The following is a 21894-nucleotide window of genomic DNA, read 5'->3' on the forward strand; positions in this document are numbered from 1 at the left end:
GTGACACATTACTCCATAACTGAGAAACAGTCAGAAGTGATGGGGCAGAGAGAGGTGAGGACTGAAAAAGACAGCAGATCTGATCTGTGCATTTACACAAACCACCCAAGGTAATAAATTATTATAATACAGGCTGAAGTATTACCGATTAAGATGAAGAAGTCAGGCCAAGAACAGTTATCACTGCAAGCATCTCATTGTATGCAACCATCCGCAACAGACTTTTCCCTCTTAGCTGATTGGTGTTCTAAAGAAGTATCCACTCCCTCCCAGAGATCAGCCTTCAGAAGGCATCAGGATGACAACGTTAAGATTTCTTGTATCTAGTGGCACAAACAAATTAATGGTTTAATTGCAATTGAGGAATATGAAAAATGGTTTGTGGGTTCTTAAGTTTATTTCTGAATTCAGAAAATGTTTGGCCCAAAACATTTTAACAAATGCTGTAACTGTACAAAGTTGCAGCACTATGTACTGCCTTTGGGCAACTACAGAAAGAACCAAAAGGAATATCCAGCGAAACAAGTATGTTAGCTCTTAATATTCTTTGAGGCACAACTGAATAGGCAGAGCTGGTGGTTAAATTTCACATTTAAAATAATGGCCTCACACATACTCCACTAAGGACTCTTCACACAACTCTCTGAATCGACCTCAGATGGACTACATGAAATGTTGCAGCAATGGCTGTAGCTTCTGCAGGCAGACAAATATGCATGAATGATACTGAACAACACGGAAGGTTCCTACCTCAGGTTGCCTTTTGAATCACCTCACTAATTTTATACTTCCACATTGTAAGCACCATCTGGCCATTTGAAACTGGACTTTAAAAGATAAATGTCCTATTTTCCTGAAAGCCTAGTTTACTACAAGCTTTCAGAGAATATAAATTTGTATATAATTGTATTTTTATGGAAATGCTAACATAAGAATAAATCTAATTATCTGCATCAGCAGATAATTTTCAGTGATGATGCTTTCAGGATGACCTCAACAAGTACGCTTTGCTTCTTTTATACAGAGAGATAATTCACTTTTAAATGGAGAACAGTATTTCCTATACTTCACCCCTAGCCATAAAGCACACTTTACATTTAGTTAAGCCATCTGTATTGGGGAGAGGGGGGAACAGCTCAATGCATTTTTACGTGCTTATTACCGCAGATTTTAAACAGACTATTAGATGCCATTTTACGGCAGTGAACAGAGCCCAGCTATCCCCTAGTTACAGAATATATTTGTTTTAATCTGTGTGTCCAGTGCATTGGGAGGCAGCATGTCTGCTGGTTGGAGCAGAGGACTTGGACTAAGCACAGCAAATTTCTGCTCAACTTTTTCCACCAACTTGAGGTGCGATCCTGGGCAAGCTCTGAGATCCTCGGATCCTCACTCTGCTTAATGGAGAAGATTCTTACTATTGTGACAGCACTGAGATCCTCCAGTGAAAAACAGAAGCGGGAAGCATTTAATTAAACCCAACATTTTTGTAAGACGACGAACAGCAAGCTGCAAGTAAACTCTGGGATGAGAGCAGACAAAAGCCAACCTCCAAACTTCAAAATACCTATCATTACGAAGGAAATCATCTTCAGCCTGCTTTCTGGTTAGAATTCTCTGTGTATGACAGAGTTAGTGTCATGAGCAAGACCTGTCATCCTATACCATCAATACTTTGAGTTGTTGCCTATGCAATATGGCCTCCCTTGACTTGGGTCACACAGATTGATGCCTACCATTCTTTTAAAATGACAGCTCAGATTGGCAACAATGGCATGGATAAACATTTTCTATGTACCACTTGGAAATGAGATCCAAGTTGCATTTGGCTCACACGTGGAAGAGAATGGTGTTTGCAGTCCAGGATTGTAAGCATAATTTGATCACAGTGACAACTGTTCACCTCCTTACAAAAGCCTGTAAGTGGAGGATTAGGCATTGCTGCAATGTGGGTTTAAAAAGCACATGAAGCTTTGTGGGAAAGGATGCCTGGTGCCAGTATATTTTACTTTCACAATAAGCAATGTATTTTAACCAGAATGATTCAGAAAAAAAAGTGAAACATTTTGGAAGAACCATCATATTCGATTTCATTGTGCAATGAAGAGGGCCTGATCCAAAGCCCAATGAAAAAAATGGAAGTCTTTCCATTAATATCAGTGGGCTTTGCAACAAATACTAAGGAGAAAAGCATTCCTGACGCACTCGAGAAAGATGGGAAAATGATGGAACATTAATGTTGAATTAAGCATATTTTGTTTTGCTGTAGCCTAAGTTTAATACTACAAAAATATTTGTAATTAGCCCCCCAAACACCATGTTAAATAGGACGCCAAAACAGCATTTAAAAAACACATGCAATCTTTATGAACATTAGCTGAAGACACTGCAAAACCAGAGGCATCCAGCACTCATGTTAAGAAACGGATCAAATATCAGCAACCAACAAGTCTCTCTCCTCCCTTGCTTTTCGTGTTTCTGAATGTTCAATCTTGACACATATTGCTAGCTCTCACTTGGTGCAATCTATCCAGCAGCTTGTGCAGCAGAGTAAGGTCTGCTCACTAAGTCAAGTTTAAAATGGCCAGGTTTTTAAAAGAGCTACCAGCAAATTCTTATGGATAGGTCTACACATTTTTCTAGCAGTCAGTATATTTTCTGTATGTCACCCTTTTTCTCTATTATGAAAAATATTTAACAAGTAAAGATAACAGTTTTTGAACTACTCATCAGCTCCTCCTCCAAAGTCACAATTCTGGTTTATGACAACTTCACGGCAACCACCTGTGAAACCAGAGATAGGATTTTGGGTCCAGAACAAGCAAAAGGCGGAGAAATGGAGTTGTCAGACAAACGGCCATAGTTACCAAGCACAAGAATACAAACATTCTCTGAACTTGTATAGACAGCTACACTTTGAGACATTCCTTAATCTTTAAAGCAATTGTACACACAAGATGTAAATGGATGGACCAATAACTGAACAAATCTCAATGTAAAGCACACCTACAAAGGATTGTTTTAAATTGACATTGTGCCTTCTGTTCTTCATTATGTTATATAAAGGAATACATTTTATTTCAGGATTTTTTTAAAAATAAGACAGCAGATATGGGAGGGTCTGCTCTCTCTGTATATCAGGGAAATATCAGGGATATAATGTCTGGTCTTCCTGGATTTTGCTGGAGTATATTAGGAGAATCTCTGGATGTGTACTTAGAGTTCTCACACCATAACTGAAGGTACAGATTAGATGGTCTCTTTCATAAAGATTCAACATCTCTTTCTCCGAAGTTTTCATTAGTATTAGAGTTCTAGGTATTAGCAAAATGCAAGTATTTCTAAACAGCCTGACAAACACAACTGCTCAGCTTTTAAAAGCATTACCACCTGTGACTATTGAGACCTACAACTAATCTATGCACACATCTGATGTTATTGTGACCAATTCCCCCTCTCATGTGTCTTCGGGTTAACCAGTACAATGGGGACTCTGATCCCCATCTTGAGGTCCTTAGGTGTTATCACAAGAGGAACAAAGTTACCTCTAAAGAATAAATTTCTAAAAATATAGTGAATCCAAATTACCTCTGCAAGTTCAGTATATTCTTGTTGAAGTAAAAATGACTTCACAGAATCCTAATTAATATGCAAGGAAATACACAATATTTTATTGAGAAAATAACTAGTCAATTTCAAACATGTTAATGGATATAACTCAGAACAACGTATTTTGACCACACAAATGAAGTGCCAACTTTCTTTGTTTTGAATACAAAGAATAAAAAACTAGGCTAAAGAAAAACTAAAAACTTCAACTATTCTTGCTACTACTGTTATATTAATTAAGTCCGCAAGCGAAGAAGTCTTGGTACTCTGTGCTATGAATTACAAATGAGTCACTTTATATACCTTCGGCTGAGAAGGCTAGAATTTAATGCAGTGTTATTGTAACCGTGTTGGTCCCTGGAACTAGAGAGACAAGGTGGGTGAGGTAATATCTTATTCTTTAAGAGCTCTGTGTAAGCTTGAAAGCTTGTCTTTCCCCAACAGAAGTTGGTCCAATAAGAGACATTACCTCACCCACCTTGTCTATAATATCCTGGGATGAGCATGGCTACATCACTGCAAACAACTAATATGCAAGGACACCTTGCCCTGGAATCCCCTAAAGGGAAGCAGCTCATGGGTCCAGGCTGCTGTCAGGTCTCCCTGCATACTGGACATAAAAGACCTATTTATAAAGAGATCATGGCAAAGGAGGATGTAAACTGTTTCACAGACTCTAACCATCAACTCCTCTGACTTTATCTACAGCAGTAACCAAATCCAAAGCAAGTTTGGTGGATGAGAAGGGCTCCAGCAGGAATCCTACACATATTTATAACAGCTTGTTTTGCAGATGCTCCTTTGTTCAAGCCTCTTCATCTCATTACCTGCAGATTAACATACAGGAACTGACAGACATGTTTACTGGCTAAATCTTTTCTTGACTAGGTTACCCCTGGCCAGACAGGCACACCCCAGAACAGCAAACAGGCAACAATCAGAAGCAGCTAAACATGTGAGCCTCCAGTAAGTCTAGCTATCTGCTCTTCAAATCTACAGAAGTTTCTGATATTCAGGATGTACAACTTTAAAAAAAAAAAGATGTTCCAGTGTAAATAAAGCATTTTGTTAAATGTCAAAAAAAAAAATCAGCTGAGAAACTGCAGGACTAAACATATTTCTAGATCAACCTTCGCAGAGCAATTTATTGACTAGCGATCAATCAAATGGACAGGTTAGCATCTCAACTAGGGAACAGTAGCAGAAGGAAGCAGGTAAGAAGATCTTTTCCGAAGTGGGCAACACTAGTACAGATGGATTGGATTGGAGTAGCAATAACTAAACATTATCCAAAGGAAGGGAAAGCAAACAAGCAAGAGCAGAGTAAGCAGGAATAGATGTTTCCTGGAGAAAGGATCCACACACAAAGGGAAAGCTCAAAACCAACTCCACAAGCTACGGACAATGGTCTTCTGGGTTAGCGGCACCTAGGACAGGACCCCAAAAGAGAACATTTTGCTGCAGAGTGTGTGCAGGGAAGGGCAGGTGCCTGCATTATACAACTCTACTTGCGTGTGTACAGCCGTGTCTCAGCCAAACAAGGGAGATTTGTATTCCAAATGTATTGATCCTAGCAAGCGAAAAAGCACAGGATGTTTTGCTGACCAGCCCTGGGAATATGAAAATGGTCCAGCAATAAGTGGACATCTGTGAGGAAGTCCCTTTGCACATAGCTACAAGCATAGAATAAAAAAAGTTACCAATCCTCCAGGAAAAAGTGACAACGAGTCCTGTGGCACCTTATAGACTAACAGAAGTATTGGAGCATGAGCAGTCTGACAAAGTGGGTATTCACCCACGAAATCTCATGTTCCAATACTTCTGTTAGTCTATAAGGTGCCACAGGACACACTGCCGTTTTCTACAGATCCAGATAAACACGGCTACCCCTCTGAAAACTATCCTCCAGGGTGTTTTGGTACTTGGCAAGTTTTTTCTGAAAAATTTAAAGACGTGCCCTAGCTGGTCTCCCTGAGGAATGACATTAGGGAAGAACAAAAGCCAATAGTGCTAGTTTGCAGTGACAACGGCCTAAAGGAAAATGGATGTCTGTGTATGGCTATCACAAACCTTCCCATAGAGGATGGGCCGCCACAATGGTGTATTTGTCAGCACGGCTTCTCAAGTGACCCATATTTGAATGCTGGAGTGAAATCCTGGCTCTGCTGAAGTCAGCATCAAAATGCCCATCAATTTCAATAGAGCCAGGATTTCACCCCCGTCTCTTGCTCTGAAGGTCAGTAGAGGCTGGGAGTGCGGGAATGTGCAAAGCTGCAAAGAAAAGGAGGGGTACCTTGTATAGCTAAATGGTAAAACCTCCATATGAATAAGCAGGAGCAGCAGATAGACTCAGAAAGGAGTCCTCAACTTGGATGGGCATATAGTATATCCAAGCAAAGGCCTTGAAGACAGGTGGAAAATAACTGTGGATCTGCATGTATTTCTCAGGACTTCAAGGGCACAGAAATCCTATGTTCTGGGAGCAGGGGAGAGATCTTTTACAAAACAGACTACTGGTGAAAGAATTAAAGACAGGATTCAGGGAGGAAACACAGGCACTCAGAAAAGAGTGACCCAAGTGATTTGGGGATTTATGATGGATCACCAAGATAGAAGTAATGAGGAAAAACTATTCAGACTTCAAGTGGTTACTGCAGCTTGTAAATTTCAGAAGTCTGGAATGACCTGAGGGTAGGTATTGTCACAGCTTTGGCAAGCCAAGTTCTGATTTGGCACACAACTAACAATCCCATGTAAGAATGAGCAGTGCACAAAAACACTGACCCAGCTTTTGAATAGGCTGACCCAAATTGTTAGCATTTAAAAACTGAGATTGTGGATGCACTTTTTAGGGAACTATTGTTGCTCTGAATTAAAACAATGAATATTTTAAGCTCCAGTTTACAAGGGCAATTTCAATACTCATGAAGCATTAGGATGGGGAAAAAAAGTGTCAGGATAACTAATTAAGGTATAAACATCATCAGAATGATGGATTTAGTTGAAAACTGCAAACTAACCTTCGGTTCCATTTTCAGGGAGCCAGGCCCAAGCCAATTATTGGCAAGGATTTTTAAACACATCATGTAAACCCCTCACCTCCTATTAGACTGTCTACTCATCATTCTGTCTCCTGGACTTAAGACAGGCTCCTGACAGCATAAGTCTATGTCAAAGGGTGTCTTTGTTTCAAGGCCTGATAGGATGTAACTGGGAAAAAGCTTGATATGGAGGAATTAGGCCTTGTCTACATGACAGACTTCTGATAGCACACCTATGTCGGTCAGGATGTGAACAGGAGTGAGCCCTAACCCACATGATGTGCTGGCAAAGTCCCTAATATAGACACAGTTATACCTGAAACACTGTGCTTCTACAGGTAGAGCTTTTTTCGGGGGGGTGGGGGGGGGAGCAGAGGAGAGAGAGGAAAAAAACTCTACCAGTAAAAGCATTAGTTTGCTGGTATACATTTGTGTCCACACTAGGGCCAGGTCTACACTACAAAATTGTACTGGCATATCCACCAGGCATGTGAAAAAAATCAAATCTCACCCTTAAGCAACATAGCTATGCCTGCAAAACACCCAAAATAGATACAGCTTATACTGGCAAGAGTTTGTTTGCTAGTATAGGTGGCTTACATATACAGGCCAAAGACCTCTTTCTTCCAGAATAAGCGGTGCCTCCACAAGGAGGTTTTGCCAGCAGAGCTATACTTGCAAAGCTTTTATAGCGTAGGCTAGTCCGAGGAGTTCTTTGTGGTACACTATACCAGTAAAGTGCCCCCTACTGTAGACAGGGCCTTAAACTGGAGCCTTCAGATGGAGGAGAGGTGTTAATACCAAGGAATTCCACAGAAGTGCCTAACCATGCTCACCTTATACAAGCAAGCAGCTCAGCTGATTCCAAATCAGGCTACTTGCATGAACAGTGTTAGCAGGATGTGCCTGAGGATCAGTAAGTCAGAACAGACTAACCCATTGTGCAGAAGAAAAAGAACTTTCAGGCAAGAAATCAGTCTATTTATGATAAAGGTCAGGGCTACAGTTATTGCCCATTCACTAAAGACAAATTATAATGCAACCATAAGAAGCTCTCGTAAAGTAATGTTAGATGGCAGGAAAAATGTCCCAGAAAAGGGCTGTGTTACCATGTTAGACCTAGACTACTTATTGCCATGACTTTTCTCCAGAAGGTGTTTTAAACGCATGATATCAACAAGCTGGATGATGAGTTGCTTTTGACTGTTGAATAGAACAAAAAGGCTGCTTGGGCCCTTTCAGAAGTTCTGGGGGGTGAGGGAGTAAGATGATGAATCCAGGTCCCCTCAGCACTAAAAAATAAAATAAAATTGAAGCTGTCCATTATCAACCTTCACTATGCTACCTACACACTATCAAACAGTTTGCAGGCAGGGCAGCATGCTTCTGTTTCATTAGTTCACAAAAAACTGATAAGTCTTAGAAAGAGAAATAGAACAATAAAACTTACAAACTGATTTGGTAAAAAGACAGGACCAAACATAGTTCAGGTCTACAGAAAAACCTTGCAATGCTACGCAGAGACAATTTTCTTCTCCTTCCTTACAAAACTTCACTATCCAGTAAATGCAGCAAAATAGGTCCTGCAATTTGCTGGCCAAAACCCTTAGTTTGCAGTTCTGACATGCCTTCAAAACACAGAACCTGGTTAGTTTGTAAATTCTGTGTGCCTTGATATATGCTAAAAAGGGCAAGTTGTTTTCCCCCCCCCCAAGCTACTGTACTAGCTAGTTTGAAGTGCTAATGTAATTCTGACAACTTCACCTTACACGCCGTTCCCAGTCATATTTGCCATTAAAGATGCAGGGTTCCTCATTATTCAATCTGAAGAATTCTCACTTGTGAGGAGGATGCAGAGATGTAGAATTGAGGGGGAAGGCTTCACGGGTGGATAAAGAGCAGTGTCAGAACTTGCACTACTCTCCTTCACAGATTGTAGCAATAGCGAACCGTCTGCAGTTAAGAAAGTAGGTATATTGTATAAAAAAAGGGAATTAGAGAGACTAAGTTTATTAAACCCTACAAGAAAATGAATCAGCCAAAGGAGTTATATCTATTTTTTATTTAGCAAATACCCTTTTCATTTTCTAGATAGCTGCTTTGCAAGATTTTGTACTGGGGGATTCTCTCTTCATCCAAACATGTGTCACTCCTACACAGAGCTACTGTAGCAGGTCTGTGTATAGTTACCCTGAGGAAGCCATCACCATAATGTTTACACAGCTACATAACTGGTCATTGACTTTCTGTAGGTCACTCCTGGGCAAGCATGGTCTAAATTAGGCAGCAATGGGGGGGCCAGATTTCACAGCATTCCAGTGCAGCATAATGGAGATTCCACGGCAGCTTTCAGATAAAATACCTCCATTAAAAAACAAAACAAAATATGAAAATGAATACAGTCAGTACATAGTTCCTTGTGCTACTGAACACAATATTTAATTAATTGTATACTGACCTTACATTTTTAATGAGATGCAGACCTGTCAGCTGAAAATGCACAGTGGCACTACAGAAAGCAGGGGTAAGCTGGGAAGAAGACAGCTGTGGCTTTGAATGCCTGGGAAAGGGTGGGAGGCAGTGTGCCATTGTGGGGTAAAGCACATTAACTGAATGTTTTAAGAGAAACACTCAGCAATGAAATGGTCAACGATGTTAATCTTTAAATCATCACTGGTGGTTTCCCAGTCAGCACCCCACTGAGATGAACATTGCAGTTCACATCTCTCTTATAGCTATCATTACTACAGACAATATGTCATTCCTTGGCACGCAGAGAGCATTTTTGAAAGTTTTCTTCAATGATACAGGCTAGATTTTCTTTTTTAAAATGAAAACTCAGGCTCTGGAGCACCCAACTCCCCAGCCACAGAAAAGCAACGCACACAGGATCCCAGCTATAAATCGCCTATTTTCCAAGAGCCGAATGCCACAAGCATCCAAATACAGGCTCATTCTTGCTTGCTCAGTCATAGCCAGAAGGTTTGTGGAAGAAGAAACTCATGATAGCATGCTGAGTAGGAGATTTGATTTCCAGTAATCCCTTCATTTGGCTTTTTGATCCCAATTCCCTACCATCTCGTTTCAGAAGCTAGGATTTTCTCCTAATGTTCTAAATAAATGGAAATATTAATACTGTTGCCCCTTCTTCCAATACTAGTGTCCCATTCTGAACCCAATGTGTCTCATCCTCTGCCAAGAGGCAACAGATGTCTGGGGCTATGGAGGTCGGCTTTCCAGTGGAGGGAAGACCAGTGACAGGGAGTCTGGGTATACAGTAAATAAAGCATGCACACTCTTACAAGTACACAACAGTCCGGGAACAGAGGCAGTCACAACAGTGTCCAGGCAAACTCTTCTTCCAGAAATCTCTGCCCACACAACAAAGCCTGGTTTCTCAGGAAGCAACTCTGCACTAAGACTGAGGCAGAGCACAAGCTCCCCCACTCACCGTATCTTCTCTCAAAGGATCCTTGCATAACCAAACTAATGATTACATAAGCATTTCCACCAAAAATAAAAACTTGTTTGTATGCCAAGAAATAGCTCTTAGAAGACATGTAGCCTTATTATGGCAGATGTCACCAAGAGGCACTATTTTGTACCACTGTAGTCTGAACAAATATGAAACCTTCTCCCAGATCTGGCGTCCATCACATCTGCAATGATTGCATTGCCTACTTGATTTAAAAATCACCTCCTGCCTCACCCCTCAAAGGGTTTTTTGGCTATATCCAGGCTAAGAAGTTTATTGGAAAAAATCCCACCAGTGCTGCCACAAATTCACCTGCAAGAGCAGGAGCCATAGTGTAGATAAGGTGATAGCAGCTTCCAGCATTTTACAATCACTTCATTTGCCCCTGCTTAGCATGGACATGTATTGCACTCCCAGGCAATCTGCTAACTACAGTCAATGGGCTTTGTAGTGCTACAGTTCTTCTTCCTAACATTGTATAGATCAGTCTTGAATGGACTAAATTCCATGATTACATACAGCAGGGATGGCCAACCTGTGGCTCTGGAGCTGCATGCGGCTTTTCAGCAGTTAATATGCGGCTCCTTGTACGGCACCGACTCGGGGGCTGGAGCTACAGGTGCCAACTTTCCAACACTCACTGTTCAATCCCTGCCTCTGCCACAGGCTCTGCCCCCACTTCGTCCCTTCCCCCAAGGCTCTGTCCCTTCCCATCCCCTTCCCCGAGCCTACCACACCCGTGCTCTTCTCTTCACCCCCCAGGAGCCTCCTGCATTCTGCGTGAGGCACAGGGACGGAGGGGACGTGCTGATTGGTGGGGCGGCTGGCTGGTGGGGCGCGGGAGCTGCTGACATAATACTGTAGCTCTTTGGCAATGGACAACGGTAAATTCTGGCTCCTTCTCAGGTGTGGGTTGGCCACCCCTGACAAAGCTTTTTCAAATTATTAAATTCTAGCGGTCTTTCTGTATAGAAAGCAGAGAAACATTAGCAAGCATGAAGCACAAACTACATTTTCCAAACAGGCTGTCTCAGTTGGTAATGCATTACAGTATTCAGTTTAAACAGTAATGTGTTTAAAACAGTCAAAAATAAGTTGCCCACCGAGATTTTAAATTTCTCAGAATAGTTCAGTACATTGACCTTCTGTTTACTATGTATGAAGAAAGACTATTTTAACTTAAGACTGGGCATTTCTGCTGAGTAGTGATAAGCTACCTATTTACTTTGAAGCTTCTATACCAGGCTAAACTATTTAGTTAAGGGGAGGGAAAAAAAAAACTGAATAGTAACAGCCAATCTTAGATATGTTAAATATGATACAAAGAAAAATAAAAGCCACATTCCAACAACAATTTAGCAACCAAATAAATCTGACAGACTAGAATTCCAGTAGATATCCTGATCACAATAATGGAAAAAATAAATATTGCTATAGGTACGTAAGAGTGAAGAAAAAAGTTTGAAGCCAAAAGTGTATATTTAAGCTGTCATTCTCAATTCTATAGAAACAGGTCAGTTTGTCTCAATTGTGGTCATTTTCCTTCATAGGAAAATAATTTAATAAATACTCCATTGTACTTCTGTACCACTGATGTTTACTTAAGCCTTGAAAGCCAGATTTTTTTCAGTATTTACAAAGCCTCGCTGACAGAAATTCTGCAATGCTCTCAAACACTAAGTCTGCCCTTCCTAAGCTAAATAAAGATAATTTGTTACTAGAATTGGCTTCATGAGTGTTTGCCAAATTCTGCTTCACAACATATTTATTCCCACAGCAGCAGATGATTCAACAAAACTAGAACTACAATTCTGAAATAGGCAGAACTGAGAAGTAGATGAGACTATGACTGCATTTTAGTAAGTATACACATTGACAGGGGCATTAAAATATCTAGTAGGAAGTAGGTATTAGTTGAACGTTAATCTGTAAAAACTAGTTAGAGTACAAGAGCCTAATTTAATACATTAATTATAATTAATCTGCATTTAATCTATAAGCAGTTAGCATTTTAATATGTTTTGACTATATAAAATCAGAAGAGAATTTGAACAATATACATGGTTTCCTTTTCTACTGAGAAATTATAATATTGTACAAATACAAATGAATAGGCCTAACATAATTGAATCTAGATCACTATTCTACACTGGCTGACTCCAAGATAGATTTACTATTTAATTATGGCAGTTAGCAATATTCCATCTGTATACTATGTGAAAGGAAGATCTAAATTGTAAAATAAAATGACAGCGTCCAGTAATATACCCTATCATTCTCTAACGTGACTACAGCCTAATATAATTTCCTTTATTGTTCAACAAATTCCATCTACTGCTTAGATTTAGAACAGAAGTCTATTTATATTACATTGCTACGATGAGGAGTTGTTTTAAAAAAGCATATACTATAATTTTATATCACTGTATTTGTAATCATTACCCTAATTAAAACAGCAGCTTCCTTATTTAGTTTCAATGCCAGCCACACTCAGTATATTCATATTTTTATAAGATTTAGAGCACCATTCCTTTGGTGTAAAACTGCACAATTGATACCATTTTCATCTATACTTAGCTCTTGGCTAGACACAGATTTGGTGAGAACTGAAGGTTAGATCACCTTAGAAAAAACATTCACTCATTCCCTTGTGACCCTGTCCCCCTTCAGGGCCAAGCTCCCTTGTGTTTTTTTCAGTTTTGACAAAAAGCACATCTGTGTGCACATAAGCACAGACAGCTAACACAGGCTGGGCTATCAAAAAGGCAATATATGCAAACTACCTTCCAAGTCAAATTGCAACATTTGTGCACTATGCATATACATATATACTACAAATAAAGAGCAGCACACACTACAGATATCTGTCTATCCTTAGTCTGTAAAGGTAATTAGGAATGGTTTATCAATAATAAAGTTGATTCTGCCTTGATGCAGGGGAATGGACAAAGTAACAATTTTGTCAAATGAGGGTAGGGATTTCCTTTTGTTTGGATTTTTTTGCATTTTTCCTTTCACATCAGATTATTATTCAAATCACTGAAGTTTCATGGTAGATAACCTGCCTTTATAACTGCAAGAAAGTATTAGTTTTACATTATAGAATTTCATAAAACCTATCCAGATTTAATATCACAGGTAATTCTGTATATTATTTTAAACCCTTTTGTAATAGAATTTTAGACATCCAAACCATAGTCTTTGCTAGCCTGGTTTTATCTTTCTGCACTTGACAAATGATAATATTACTGGGTTTCTCATGCAGCAGAAGCCAACTTATCTGTGCAGCAGTAATTTCATCAGCAAGATACACAACCTCAGGAAGGGTTTTAAAAGTTGTAGGGCGTTTGCTTCCCTCTCTCCTTTCTCAACCCCACTCACGTTGTACAGACTCTTGAAAGCATTCCTCAGATTATATTCCTTTAAAAAAAACTGCTCTAGGTCAAAGTTCAGTGGTGTCGTCCTAAATCTACATTGCCACTGAAACATTTTGGCTTAGATGACAGAGCCTGAGACACCTACAGGAATTCCACGGCCAACAGCCAGAATTCAGCTTATGTGCACAATTACCCCACTTGTGGGTGCATTTGTGCTAAATGGATGTGCAAATCAGACACCCAGTTACATGCCTATTTTTAAAAGTCAGGCCTTCAGTTATCAAAGTAAGAATGCATAAGATGTCTTTGTTGTTTGCAGCAAAGTAGCTGTGATGGTCCCAGGATATTAGACAAACAAGACGGGTGAGGTGATCTCTTTTATTGGACTAACTTCTGTCGGTGAGCGACAAGCTTCTGAGCTACACAGTGCTCTTCCTCATGTCTAGAAAGCTTACCCACCTTGTTGTTAACTACTTATGCTAAACAACCAGTTCCAACTTGTATATAGCAGCGACACACTGTTTCCCAGACCTGGAAAAGAGTTCTGCGTAAGATCGAAAGATTGTCTCTCACCAACAGTATTTGGTCCAATAAAAGATATTACCTCACCCACCCTGTCTCTCCAATGCCTTAGTCACTTTACTGAATTAGAATTTAACAAAGCTTTGTCACATCTCATTTAAATTTTTTAAAAATTTTGTACCATATTTATATGCCATACTGGCAAACAGAGTTAGTAAAAATTGCTGTCATAATTATGAGCTCATTTAGCATACAGTAATAAACCTACTTGCTCTCCAGATGGATTAGGCTATTAAAACACTTGTTAACAGCACACACTTCAAAATCTAGCAACTTCTTACAAACGTATTACTATGCTTTTTAAGCTACTAAGTATTCATTGTTAACATAAGAATGGCCATACTGGGTCAAACCAAAGGTCCATCCAGCCCAGTATCCTGTCTTCTGACAGTGGCCAATGCCAGATGTCCCAGAGGGAGTGAAACTAACAAGTAATGATCAAGTGATCTCTCTCCTGCCATCCATCTCCACCCTCTGACAAACAGAAGCTAGGGACACCATTCCTTACCCATCCTGGCTAATAGCCATTAATGGACTTAACCTCCATGAATTTATCTAGTTCTCTTTTAAACTCTGTTATAGTACTAGCCTTCAAAACCTCCTCAGGCAAGGCAATCCACAGGTTGACCGTGCACTGTGTGAAGAACAACTTCCTTTTGTTTTAAACCTGCTGCCCATTTTATTTCATTTGGTGGCCCCTAGTTCTTATACTATGGGAACAAGTAAATAACTTATCCTTATCCACTTTCTCCACATCACTCATGATTTTATATACCTCTATCATATCCCCCCCTTAGTCTCCTCTTTTCCAAGCTGAAAAGTCCTAGCCACTTTAATCTCTCCGCATATGGGACCTATTCCAAACCCCTAATCATTAGTTGCCCTTCTCCGAACTTTTTCTAATGCCAGTATCTCTCTTTTGAGATGAGACCCTACCTGTATGCAGTATTCAAAATGTGGGCGTACCATGGATTTATATAAGCGCAATAAAATATTCCCTGTCTTATTCTCTATCCCTTTTTTAATGATTCCTAGCACCTTGTTTGCTTTTTTGACTGCCACTGCACACTGCATGGACGTCTCCAGAGAACGATCCATGATGACTCCAAGATCTCTTTCCTGATTAGTTGTAGCTAAATTAGCCCCCATCATATTGTATGTATAGTGGGGATTAATTTTTCCAAAGTGCATTACTTTACATTTATCCACATTAAATTTCATTTGTCATTTTGTTGCCCAATCACTTGGTTTTGGGAGATCTTTTTAAAGTTCTTCACAGTCTGCTTCAGTCTTAACTATCTTGTGCAGCTTAGTATCATCTGCAAACTTTGCTATCTGACTGTTTACCCCATTCTCCAGATCATTTATGAATATGTTGAATAGGATTGGTCCCAGGACTGACCCTTGGGGAACACTACCAGTTACCCCTCTCCATTCTGAAAATTTACCATTTATTCCTACCCTTTGTTCCCTGTCTTTTAACCAGTTCTCAATCCATAAAAGGATCTCCCCTCTTATCCCATGACAACTTAATTTACATAAGAGCCTTTGGTGAGGGACCTTGTCAAAGGCTTTCTGGAAATCTACCACCACCATGTCCACTGGATCCCCCTTGTCCACATGTTTGTTGACCCCTTCAAAGAACTCTATTAGATTAGTAAAACATGATTTCCCTTTACAGAAACCATGTTGACTTTTGCCCACCAAGTTATGTTCTTCTATGTGTCTGACAATTTTATTCTTTACTATTGTTTCAACTAATTTGCCCAGTACTGACGTTAGACTTACTGGTCCGTAATTGCCAGGATCATCTCTAGAGCCCTTTTTAAATATTGGCATTACATTAGCTATCTTCCAGGCAGAAGCTGATTTAAAGGACAGGTTACAAACCATAGTTAATAGTTCCGCAATTTCACATTTGAGTTCTTTCAGAACTCTTGGGTGAATGCCATCTGGTCCCAGTGACTTGCTGCTGTTAAGTTTATCAATTAATTCCAAAACCTCCTCTAGTGATACTTCAATCTGTGACAATTCCTCAGATTTGTCACCTACAAAGGACAGCTCAAGTTTGGGAATCTCCCCAATATCCTCAGCCGTGAAGACTGAAGCAAAGAATTAATTTAGCTTCTCCACAATGACTATCACCTTTAAGCACTCCTTTTGTATCTTGATCATCCAGGGGCCCCACTGGTTGTTTAGCAGGCTTCCTGCTTCTGATGCACTGAAAAAACATTTTAATACCACCTCTGGCGTTTTTGGCTAGCTGTTCTTCAAACTCCTTTTTGGCTTTTCTTATTACATTTTTACACTTAATTTGGCAGTGTTCATGCTCCTTTCTATTTACCTCACCAGGATTTGACTTCCACTTTTTAAAAGTTGTCTTTATCTCGCACTGCTTCTTTTACATGGTTAAGCCAAGCCACGGTGACTATTTTTTAGTTCTTTTACTGTGTTTTTTTTTAAATTTGGGGATATACATTTAAGTTGGGCCTCTATTCTGGTGTCTTTGAAAAGCGTCCAGGCAGCTTGCAGGGATTTCAATCTAGTCAACGTACCTTTGTTACCACACAAATAGACAAAGCAGAAGCCTAAGCAAAGATGAAACAGTTTCATCACCCTCTCATTTTTATGCTTTAAAACTGTAACACACTAAATGCCAAAAGTCTTAAGCTAGCAATGTCTAATCACTGTAACTAGCCTCTCAGGGAAACAAAATCGTCCACCATATCTTGTAAGGTACTATTTCAGGTGTCAGGGTCCTTTCATTAGACAGGTAAAATTGCAAACAAATTCACATTCTTGTTTTTAAGAAGGGTTTTAATTTCTTTTGGTGTTGGCTGGCACATCATCTTTGTCACTGTACAGTAGTTACCTGCTCTGGACTTCTCTGGCTACTACACAGTTCTACTACACTCATCTGCTTGTGCATTCAGCTCCGAAATCACTTTTTAAATAGCTCAAGCAGATACTTCTACCTTCTCAGCAGCACCCCTCTGGACACTTATTCTAGCCCCATGAGGAAATGCCGGTCCATGGGGACCCAGAAGCCAGTTCTCAAAACAGACTGACTAGATGTATCGTGCCAAAACTTCCAGATGCAAACTTGGAAAAAGCAGGTTTTACAGTACTATGTCCAAGCATTCCTACAATATGTTAAGGAAATCAAATGGTACGTTCTAACATTCTCTCTCTACTAGCAACTGAATTACTGACTAGTTTTCAGGATCTAGGAAGGATTTAAAATTCTTTTCTAGTTTACTACTTCATCAATTACTTGTTAATTTAAAATCTGCTTTGTAGCAGAACTGGTGCAATGCCATTAAGCAAGAAGGCAGGGTTTGATGTGGGGGGTCCATGCAGAGTATGGACCCCAGCATGACACGGGGACCTGCTTTGCATGAGCCTCTTGCAGGACAGCACATAGAAGAGGGAGGTATAGATATCAAGGGATCCATCACACTGGATCATCCTGTCTCGTTCCAGGAGAAGGAGAACAGCCCTGAGTTTACAGGAGGCATGAGAATGGAGTAGCCTCTCCAGAGCAACTTCTTCCAACAGACACCATTCCCCAGCACCCAGCCCACTAACTCAAGGCAGAGGAGTGGGTTTGCTGCTTTCTGCTTTTCAACAGCATAGCAAGTTCGAGATTGATATATTTTCCATTTCAAGAAAAGTTAAGACAGGAGCCCCATATTTGCACCATCTCCTCTGTGCTACTGTTTCATAAGAACATATGGCTTCCTAGCTTCCCCAAGGTGAGACAAGCATGGATAAGAACGAATTTAAAAAAAAAAAAAGAATTTATGCTAAATGTTAAATTTGCTGTTGTGACCCAGGGATCACCCATTGAAATCAATAGGCAGCAGGTTTCAAACATAACAAAATACTTTGTACAACACACAGTCAACCTGTGAGAACTCAATGCCACACCTGAAGTGAAGCACCTGAAACTAAAGTTTGTTGAAGTGCTAACCCACCTTTTGACAGCAGTAACCTCTTCTGCAGGCACAATAAAGAATATTTCCTTTATTTGGACTAATTCATTCAAAGTAAAAGAATTGATTGGGAGTTGAAAAAACAGGCAATAATGAATATAAATAAAGAGGAGAGGATAAGATCTAATAGTTTTAAAAGTTTGAAGGACAGCTTTAGTAACTGAGGAGACTGTCATTTTCAAGAGATGTAGGCAGGCAGGAACTTAAACTCCAGTCACTTTCCCTAAGGCATATTGAAAATTTTTCCAGGCTGACCTGACATCAGTTTAATTCACTGACTACAGTTAATCCCTTTGTTCCTCTAATAAATCATTTGCAAATGTGTTTATGTCTTGATAATTTTATGTATCCAAAACATTTAAGGTTTTGTTTAATAAAAATAAATTGTATATGCTGCTTTGTCTAAATTCCAGCTACCATCCTAACGCAGCTTGATCATGAGCAAAAAAAGTTTATCTAGTAAATAAACACTATATCATTCACCACTTGTTAACATACTAAACATGTACAATTAATAAGAACCTGAAAATATTAAGCTATGTAATTGCATAAATAAATGTTTATAGTTACAATGTACCCTCTTAGGTAGCAAAGAGATCACTACATTTGGTGTAAAGGCTCTATTTAATTTTAAATCAAAATGCTTTAATGGTTATACCAACCAATGAGAATGCATCTTTCTTTAAAAAAAAATATGAATGTACAAATGGAAAAGATTAAAATAGTTTATTTAAAATTGCCTTGATTTAAATCAATCCACCCTGGGTGAAACAAATTGCACCATCTCCTTTGGTAGCTAAGACAAGACAAGATACACAACTACATAAGACTACTGGAAGTTTCAGAGACGCAAGAAAGGAGAAATAGCTTATTTGTACATCTACAGGTAGCAGCCACTCTGCATTCCTCAAAACAAGACAGGAAGCTGATTGTAAACAATGACCAGTCTCTCAATCGTCTCTCGTTATGTAAGGAAGTTACTAAAGATAGATGAGCACCTGATCCATGGACTGATAAGTAAGTGCAGGAGAGTCAGGGGTCTTGCCTTAGGTCAAATCCAGTAAGCATATCCTCCTCCAGTGACATGTACCCTGGCCCAAGCCCTGTAGTTATTCATTCTTGCTCCTTTCAGGTGAAAATCCATGGAAATCAAATGAACTGGCAGATGCATTCTTTACATTAAGACAGCACAACAGTTGCGTACCGTGGGCAAATTGGTTGTCAGCTCACATCCCAAGTAATTCTACAGGAAATTACAACAGCAACTGAAGAAAAGCACTGAATAAGCTTGAAAGCTTGTCTCAACAACAGAAGTTGGTTTGCTAGCAGGTATTACCTCACCCATCTTGTCTCTCTAATATCATGGAACAAACATGATTACAACCACACTGAAAACAGCTAAGTCTTTCAAGGCTAGTTACCAGGAGATTTCAGATGTTTGAATTATTATTAGATACGAAGATCAAGCGTCTAAACCACCTCCTTCAGCCATTCCAAAGGATTTTAATGGTCTGCTGAGAATACTGCTGATTAGCTTGAAATTAAACTTCAGAAAGAATCAAAATCACATGAATGGTTAGTTACTTTAGGAAGCAAAAAGCTTTTACTTCGGTAAAAATGGCTTGCAATATTTGTTAGTTTGAGTGGTCTCACCTTTTATCCTTGCAAACGCTGGGTCTTCATTGTGTCTATGCTGTACCCTATGATTCTGCCACTTATTATACAGTCTTTGCACAGGTCACATTTAATCATGCATGCTGGCAACTGTTACAGATTATGTCAAGCCCTATTTGTGAACTCCCTTTAACAGTGTGGGTAGAGGCTAGAGAAATCTGAAATTGGCACAACTCCCTATCTTCCCCCTTGTAGAGGAAGGATGGAGTCATTCCTGAATTAATTCCTGCACGTATACTATGGTAAGAGTGCTAGTAATTGACAGTTCAGCAGGGCACTATGGTTTCCATTCTACTTTCATTTCTGGTTGCCCATAACATCCCCTAATTTTAGCTTTTTGAGCTCAATGTTTCAAGAGTGATCTATGTCCACATTTTATTTTATTTTATTTTTTAAGTTTGAGCAATCATCCATTTGGGAGCTCTATAATACAGTAATAACCAAGTCACCTGCCATTTCTCATACAATACTATTTATTCTACAACCATAGACATGTAACATCTAGTGCTGCCCAGAGCTCTGCACACTGAGCTCAAATATTTATGTGACAAGTATATCATAAAACATCCTTACACAACATACTGTGTATTAAACATAATACAGTAATGGTGACAGGGTGTTGGCATACATAGGCCACCAACATTTTCAGCTATGTTACCTTTGCAGCTGAATGACTCAGCCACAGATTTGGATCTAAAAGGCTGTTCTGGTGGCTGAAAAGCAAGTGTATCATATGTGGCTGTCCCTTAAATTACTAAAATATACACAGCTTAGAGAGAAGATACTGGTTAAGCCAAAGTCAAAGATACACTGGACAATTAGCACAAGTATATAGTGCACCCATATAAAAATGGAAAAATGTTATAAGATATCATGCTATCAAATTATGGGCAAGATTATATACATTCTGGCATACTGGAGAAATAATACGCAGTCATGTAGTTAAACAGCACACTGATGTCATAATACATACGCAGATGTGACCAGAGTAGACTGGAGCATTCAACTTTGTCTTGGCAATGTCCAGGTTCTTCTAGCAAAGCTATTGATAGAATGGAAACTTGTTATCTGAGCCTGAACTTCTTGCTGGAGATCAAAAGTTTTGCAATGTGAGTACCCCCCAAGCACTGATCCAACAAGTCCTGCTGCCACTTCACCAGCATCAGGGGGCTAAATTCATCTGATGCAAGAAGTGTGTCCAATACACCAGGGATAAACTTAATTTTGATCACTCTACTGAAGAAGGCATAAACGGGACAATGCTGGTATAAAAGGGAAATTGCTTTGGCCAACGCCCATTAGACACAAGGGTCTCACACTGTAAAAATATGAGATACATGATATCTTTGAAACACAGGGGCAGTTTTTATACACATGCTTCAATGTATTGTCAGTTTAGTCTATTTGTTGGAAGTAATCCTCAATTTCACTTTCACCATTTCTGGATTATTAATTTAGCTTGCTATTTCTTGCAGTAAATCCAGGATACAGAGATACCATGGGCTACAATATCACAAAAAAATAAACCAATCCCCCCTCCCCCCCCCCCAAAAAAAAACCACACCACCCACACACACACACCAGATTTTTATCAATCAGAATTCATGGTGGAAAAGAAGTTTCCATTTTCCTGATTCTGTATCCATTTATCTCTGGGCTCAGGCTTCTCATTTCCCCAAGATAATACAAAAAATGCCAAGATGTGTGTTGATGAATACAGATCTTGCAGTACACACACAGAGTGCAACATTGCACATGGCTGTGTTAAACTTCCACTTAAAGTTACCTTACTTGCAGCCTAAGTAATTTGAGACCATATACTTGTATAATTTGAAAATATAGTTTTCCTTCTTTTATTCTCTCATACAATACATAAAATAAGTCAAAGAAATACTGGAAAGTTTGTCTTAAGTCAATTTAAAATATCTAAAATAACTGATTGACTATGATTTTTATTGCTTAGCAAATTTTGGGAGTTCTGTACAGATGGTGCTGCATGAAAGACCTACGGCTGACACTTAATCAGCAGCAGAATTATTAAACATTTCAGTGAATTTTTGCTGCTTCCAATTACATATCTTCAAAAGAGAATGGTCTGCAGAACACTGAAAAATATAAAATAGGAAAAGTTTATAAAAACT

The 21894-nt window shown here is 39.4% G+C and overlaps 1 protein-coding gene across 7 annotated transcripts in view; it reads right to left on the minus strand.

Moving 5' to 3' along the window:
- Positions 1-21894, minus strand: part of GLCE (glucuronic acid epimerase) — a 101806-nt gene that overhangs the window by 20624 nt on the left and 59288 nt on the right. The window contains exon 5 of one of the 7 annotated variants that reach the window (XM_030578285.1): positions 146-323. The exons of 4 other annotated variants lie outside the window; for them this stretch is intronic. Coding sequence is in view for 1 of the 3 variants with exons in the window: in XM_030578280.1 (XP_030434140.1) it covers positions 20727-20755 (29 nt within the window). In the remaining 2 variants the exon portion in view is untranslated. Of the gene's footprint in view, positions 1-145; positions 324-8414; positions 8604-20726; positions 20771-21894 lie in introns of those variants that run through there. 2 more of the 7 variants (XM_030578287.1, XM_030578280.1) reach the window with 2 other exon arrangements.

Source organism: Gopherus evgoodei, chromosome 10 (genome assembly GCF_007399415.2).
Source record: "Gopherus evgoodei ecotype Sinaloan lineage chromosome 10, rGopEvg1_v1.p, whole genome shotgun sequence".
Taxonomy (NCBI): Eukaryota; Metazoa; Chordata; order Testudines; family Testudinidae; genus Gopherus; species Gopherus evgoodei.